We start from the raw sequence: 6,577 nt of genomic DNA on the forward strand, positions 1-6,577 counted from the left end.
CATTATCTCTGAACCCTTTGCCTAATATTTGTTTGACCGTCTGATTGTGTTAGGAGTTATACTGTTGATGGTTTTACTGATTGTGACAGCAACAGCCAGAGTAAATTTATTTGGCCATCACTTGTATTTACCCCCTGAGACTCTCTGACTAGTGTGCCTCAAACAAAACAACTTTACTTTGCTCAGCTTCTGAATTTGAGTTTAAACAATTCTTCATTAATTAAGTTAGACTCTCGCAAGGCCTTAAGTATACAGTCTCATGGATCTTACTGGGGTTCTGGATTGATTCAGCTGAAGCTGATGTACCTTAGCGTCCTTTTCTGCTCACTGGTTGTATTTTCTTTCTGCAGCTTGATGCGGATGATGCTCAGCCTACCTTTGATGAGAAGGATGGTGTGGACGAGTACGATGAGCTTTCAATGCCAGTCTGAGCAGACACTGAGGCCTTAGAACAAACTGTAAATCCAGCGTGGTGCTCACTGGGGACAGAAGAACCAGGGCTGGTGCCTAATTCAGCATCATTCACTACCAGTATCTGTCAATGTCAATCTTGGTCAAACGTTGGGATCAATATCTGTCAGCTTGAACCTTTGTCAATATCTGCATCCAAATTGATCAACTTCCTTCAGTGAGGGAAGAGGGATGGGTGGGACCACACTGTGGCATTAATAATAACAGAGAAGTCTTACTGTAACAATCAACCATGGATCAAGGGACTGCTACTTTGAAAGTCAATGTCATCAAAAAGAAACTATAGATGACGCCATGCCAGTGTTCAAGAAACTTCTGTGAAGGTCATTCAGATACCAAAGGCAGTCTTTTCTTTCTCTCTCTCTCTTCCCTAAGCAGTGACCTGTAGAGAGTTTTGCTGATGATATCAGTTCCTGGAGATGTTTGCCTGGTTGTGTGATGGGTTGAGCCAGTTAACTATTGAGGTACAGGGTCCATTACTGTCCTGTCCAGCTTTGAGATTCAAGTCCTTGGTCCCCTCAACCAGACACAACCGGGGAGTGCCATGCTACAATCAAGATATTGTCAGATTGTCAATTCATTTTCATCCACTCCCAAAGTTTCTAATTCAAGAACAGTCTAACAGTCTGTTTGGTTTTGATTGTATTTGAATTGTTTAATCTTAATTCCTCAAGAGGCCAAACCCATTTTGGGGTCAAAGATAATGGTAGATTCTAGAATGAATTGTAATTTTTGAAATGCTTAATTTCATAACTCTGGACTGGAAGATTTTCTTAGTTTTCTAAATTTGATTCCTGTTTATTGTTGGGACGTTTCCATTTGATGTACTCTAACAGGCAAATAGCAGCTGAATGGTCTCTGTACGAGTTGGCTCCCTCAGCAACTGCAGCGTTTGTCTCGAGGTTCTGATTTCAGGATCAGGGTTAAATGTTTTCAGCCAAGGTTGAGATGGTTTCGGTAATCATTGGAAAGTTTGGATGTGAGATCACTCCTGACAGTTTCTAATCAATATCTAATGTGGCTGGTCACAGAATTTAATTGGCAAGGTAGAGAGAGCTTTACATTGTATCTATCCCTGTGCAGTTCCAGTCCTGGGACTGTTTGACAAGGACAGTGTAGAGGAAGCTTTACTCTGTAACCAACCCTGTGCTGTCCCTGTCCTGGGAGTGTTTGATGGGGAACAGTGTAGAGGGAGCTTTATTCTCTAACCCCATAGTGCCCCTGTCCTGGGACTGTTTGACAGAGACATTGCAGAGGGAGCTTTACTCTGTATCCAACCCTGTGCTGTCCCAGCCCTGGGAGTGTTTGACGGGGGTGATGTAGAAGGAACTGCTGAGGCTGAGTAGTTTTTTTTTTATTTTCCACATTGTTCGTTCACAAAGAAAGGGCAAGACTAAGTCTTGATTTGCGATGATCCTGCTCTTCCTGGATAGCGAGCTGTTTGATTTGCTTTAGTGAGGGACGTTATGGATGGGATTGGGCCGCAGAGGCACTAAAGATTTTGTCCCAATGCTGCAGAGTGATCACACAGTGCTGACCACATCCAGCCCCTCTGCTAAATGTATGTAAAAGGCAAAACATCATAATCAGAGGTTGGAAGCAAACAAAAAAATCTACTGATCAGTTCAGTAATTTGCATTTAAAATCTGCTAGTCAGTAGGCAAGGACCTTTGATCAGATGCTTTCATATGCAAACCTTTTGTGGCCTCATACTTTGCCCTCAGTGAGGATTTCAAATGGCCGTTTATGTCAGTCAGTGAGACGATGAGAACAACAGTTACTGTGACCATCAGTGAAAGGTTTGTGCGGCAGTGAGTTTTGTGGTCAGTGTGAAATTGGCATGATAGTGCGTGTGGTGGACAGTGGGAATGGGCTGTGTGACCATCTGTGTGAGATTGCTGTGAAAGTGCGGGATTGTCCCGAGTGTCTGTGTGATACCAGCTGGAGGGTCCGTGATGTCACTATCCTGCCTTCCACACTCCTCCCACTCCATGTTCTCTTTCCAGTAATCAGTTGTTTTATTTTGTATACATACCAGCCAATGTCAATCACTTTAGATTTCTAATTAAAATGCAAATGATCTTTTTGTTATCCTGTATATTTGTATCGTAGGTGATCACCAAGGTGACTTGCATACAAAAATCATTTGGTAGTAGAAACAAAAGTGTATCATTAATGAAAAGCCACGTGTTTAGAGCAGAATAGGAGTCCTTTTCATCAATGTACATCTGTCACTGTACCTCATTGGGATACAGTACTTGGGGGAACAGGTCTGCTGTCTCTTCAGAACACTGAGGTACAGTACTGGTGGGTACAGTCTGTCCTTGTATAACACTGGGGTATAGTGCTGGTGGGGATGGGTATGTTCCTGTATAACACCTGGGTACAATACTGGTGGGGACGTGTCTGTTATTGTATAGGCACAGTACTGGTGGGGAAGGTCTGTCTGTGTATAACACTGGAGTACAGTGCTGGTGGGGACGGGTCTGTCGCTGTATAACACTGCGGTACAGTATTGGTGGGGGTGGGTCTGTCTGTGTATAACACCGCGGTACAGTGCTGGTGGAGACGGGTTTGTCACTGTATAACACTGGGGTACAGTACATGAAAAACGAACAATTCTGTGAGCAGTACCTATTTGCTTGGCATGGGATTTTGTGTCTCCAAAACGATGGAGCTGATCCATGAATTTATCACTTGGCTATTCAGGGGTGATGTCAGGGAGCAATTGTTCAACAAAAGGCAAGATAACCTGGACCCCTCTCCACCAAACAGATGAATATTAGATCTCAATAATGGTCGGATTATGGAACTTGGACAGGTGATTGGAGTCAGGGTTCGATGGGGTTTGATGGGCTAAATGTCAGGAGGAGCCTCAGCTGGGTCCTGGGAGAGACTTCTAAGCAATAACCAAGCCTCAAACATACCAAGTAACAATAACTAGCTTCAGGAGAGGGAGTCATAAAGACATTTATGTCACAAAATCTCACTGGAGTAATTCAGTCAGCCTGATTCTCTTGGCACTATCCGTAGCAAGTTTACTTCCTCAAATCCCCATCTGGTTTCTTTTTCAAATCTGATTCCAAGTCTACTGCCCTCATGTTCCACATCATTATGCTCACTGTGTGAAAAAAATTCCATTTCTTCTGCATCTCTTGCTCAAACCCTGAATTCTTTATCCTTTTACTCATAAGATGTAGTAGCAAAGAAGGTAATTCAGCCCACCGAGTCTGCTGCACCACTCAATAATGTTATGGCTGGTCTGATGATACTCAACTCCACATTCCTAATTTGTCCTCATAACCTTTGACTCCCTTAACTGATAAAAATCTGACCATCTCAGTCTTAATGACCCAGTGTCAATAGCCCTCTAATAACCAATTCCACAGATTCACAACTATTGAAGAGGGAGAGAAAAAAATTCCTCCTCACCTCTGTTTGAAATGTGCAGGTTCTTATTTCTGACACTGTGGTTCTAGACACTCCCAGAACAGGAAACAACATTTCCACATAGTCATATAGCACAGAAGCAGACCCTTTGGTCCAACTCGTCCATGCTGACAGACATCCCATCTGAACTTGTCCCATTTGCCAGCATTTGGCTCATATTCCTCAGAACCCTTCCCATTCCTATACCCATCCAGATGCCCTTTAAATGTTGTAATTGTACCAGCCTCTACCACTTCCCCTGGCATCTCATTCCGTACACACACCACCCTCAGCAAGAAAAATTAACCCCTCAGACCCTTTTTAAATCTTTCCTCTCTCATCTTAAACATATGCCCTCTAATTTTGGACTCCCCACCCTGGAGAAAAGACATTGGCTATTCACCCTATCCATGACCCTCATGATTTTAAAACCTCTACAAGGACACCTCTCGGCCTCCAATTCTCTAGGGATAAAAGCCCCAGCCTAAACACCCTCTGCTTATAGCTCAAACCCTCCAGTCCTGGCAACATCCTTGTAAATCTTCTCTGCACCCTCTCAAGTTTAACAATATACTTACTATAGAAGGGTGACCAGAATTGTACACAGTAATCTAAAAGTGGTCTCACCAATGTCCTGTATAGCTGCAAAATGACATACCAACTCCTGTACTCAATGCTCTGGCCAATATAAGCAAGCAGGACTAGCACCACCTTCACCACCCTGTCTCCCTGTGATACCACTTTCAAAGAACTATGCAAGTGGACCCCTTTGTTTAGCAAAGCGCCCCAGAGCCCTCCTGTTCACTGTAGAAGTCCTGCCCTGGTTTGTCTCACCAAAATGCAACAGCTCCCATTTATCTAAAATAAACTCCATCTGCTCATTGGTCCATCAAGGTCTCATTGTACTCTGTGATGGTCACATCTTCACTGTCCATGACATCACCTATTTTGGTGTCATCTGCAAGCTTCCTGACCACATGGATAAGAAAGGTTTGAAGGGATATGGACCTTAAGCAGACAGGTGGGACTAGTTTACTTTGAGTACACAGTCAGTTGGACTGAAGGGCTTATTTCCATGCTCTGTGACTATGGCATCAACCCTGACTCTAAAAATCTTGTATGTTTCAGTAAAGTTGATTCTCATGCTTTAATATTCCAACATGTCCAGTCTTTTTATTATTAGCTAAAAATCCTTCTGTACCTTATCCAAACCTATCATAATCCTGTCAACCTCAATGAAATTTCTGCTCAGTCTCCTTTATGTCCAGGTGTTCTAGCAGGAGCTTGTTGTCAACTCCCTATCCAAGCTTTTCTGCCAAACATAAAATTGGTTTCTCTCCCTTCTGGTTCACTGATGTCTTCAGGGAAGGAAATGTGGCATTCCTCACCTATTCTGGCCGACATGTGATTCCAGGCCCAAAGCAATATGGTTGACCATCAACTGCCCTCTGAGATGGTTTAGCAAATTACTCATTCAAGGGCAATTAGGAACAGGAAATAAATGCTGACCAGCCAATCACACCCATGTTCCTATAAGTGAATTTAAAAAAAGACCTGATTGTTTCCAGTAACTTCTACTTTTATCTATCTAGATGCTTAGTTTTAGATGAAGAATTTGATTCATTGGCTCTGGTCCACCTAGATATGCTTCCGACCTCTCTTCCTTGGGTTCTGGCCTCTTGTGATTCTTGTTCTAATCAAAAATGCCTTTTGACAGTTTGGGCCCCAAGTTCAGCCGTTCCCACCTAAAATCTCTGCCGCTCACTTTCAAGATGCTGCTTAAAATCTACCTCTTTCTTGAAGCTTCTTCAAATACCTCCCACTTTGGCCTGGCATCTGTTTTCGTGCATATGTTGTATTGTGTCATATTTTTCTTTTGCAGGCATTATATAGAAGCAAGTTTGTGAACTGGATTTATGAGTCCTGTGCCTTCTCTCAGTTCCTATGGAAAGTCATTTCTGTACCACTGTTATTTTCAATACTGATTACATACCCTAGGATCCAATATTTCATTCATTTTGTGGCTAACATAAGCAGTTAAAGATCCAATCTCCATCCTGGATTAGTCTGACTTTGTGAGCGGGAAGGGGTGGAGCCCAGGAGTCATAGTTGAGTGAGTGCCGCACATTCGTAAGGTCGGTGTTGAAGAGGAGGGTCAGAGCCAGAGGACCGCTGTACTGCCGGAGGGTCAGTGCTGAGAGAGTGCCAGACTGCTGGAGGGTCAGTGCTGAGGGAGCACCGGACTGTCGGAGGGTCAGCGTCGGGGAAGCATTGCAGTTTCTTAAGTCCATTCTGATGGAGGACCACATTGTTGGACCATTAGTACTCAATAGACAGTGGACTGTTGGCCCTCAATACTGAAGGGGCTGCACTATTGGAGGTGATGACTTAGAGTTTCAGTGAAAAATTGTTGCCCTATCAACTACTTTGAACCCAAGACCAGTATTCAGAGAAGAGACTCTTATTCATTCTGCGTCTGTCATCACTAAAGCAGGTTGTTCTGTTGTTATTGTAATAATGCTGCTGAGAACATTCTGCGCGCACATTGTCTGCTATGTTACCCAGACAACAACAACAAGTCTGCAGTTCAAAACTATTTCCTTTACTATAACTTGCCTCGGGTCATCCTGAGCTTGTGAAATCATTAAAGAAATACCCATTTTTTTTCAACTCTGTT

At 43.3% G+C, this 6,577-nt stretch overlaps 1 protein-coding gene across 12 annotated transcripts in view; it reads left to right on the forward strand.

The window, feature by feature from the left end:
- LOC125451757 (anion exchange protein 2-like) overlaps positions 1–2,553 on the forward strand; it is a 259,376-nt gene extending 256,823 nt beyond the window's left edge. For all 12 annotated transcript variants that reach the window (XM_059646290.1, XM_059646297.1, XM_059646298.1 and 9 more), the window contains one exon: positions 351–2,553. In XM_059646290.1, coding sequence (XP_059502273.1) covers positions 351–431 — 81 coding nt within the window. In that variant the 3' untranslated portion in view covers positions 432–2,553. The remainder of the gene's footprint in view (positions 1–350) is intronic.
- The last annotated feature ends 4,024 nt before the right edge of the window (positions 2,554–6,577 follow it).

The sequence above is a fragment of the Stegostoma tigrinum genome, chromosome 5 (genome assembly GCF_030684315.1).
Source record: "Stegostoma tigrinum isolate sSteTig4 chromosome 5, sSteTig4.hap1, whole genome shotgun sequence".
Lineage (NCBI taxonomy): Eukaryota > Metazoa > Chordata > Chondrichthyes > Orectolobiformes > Stegostomatidae > Stegostoma > Stegostoma tigrinum.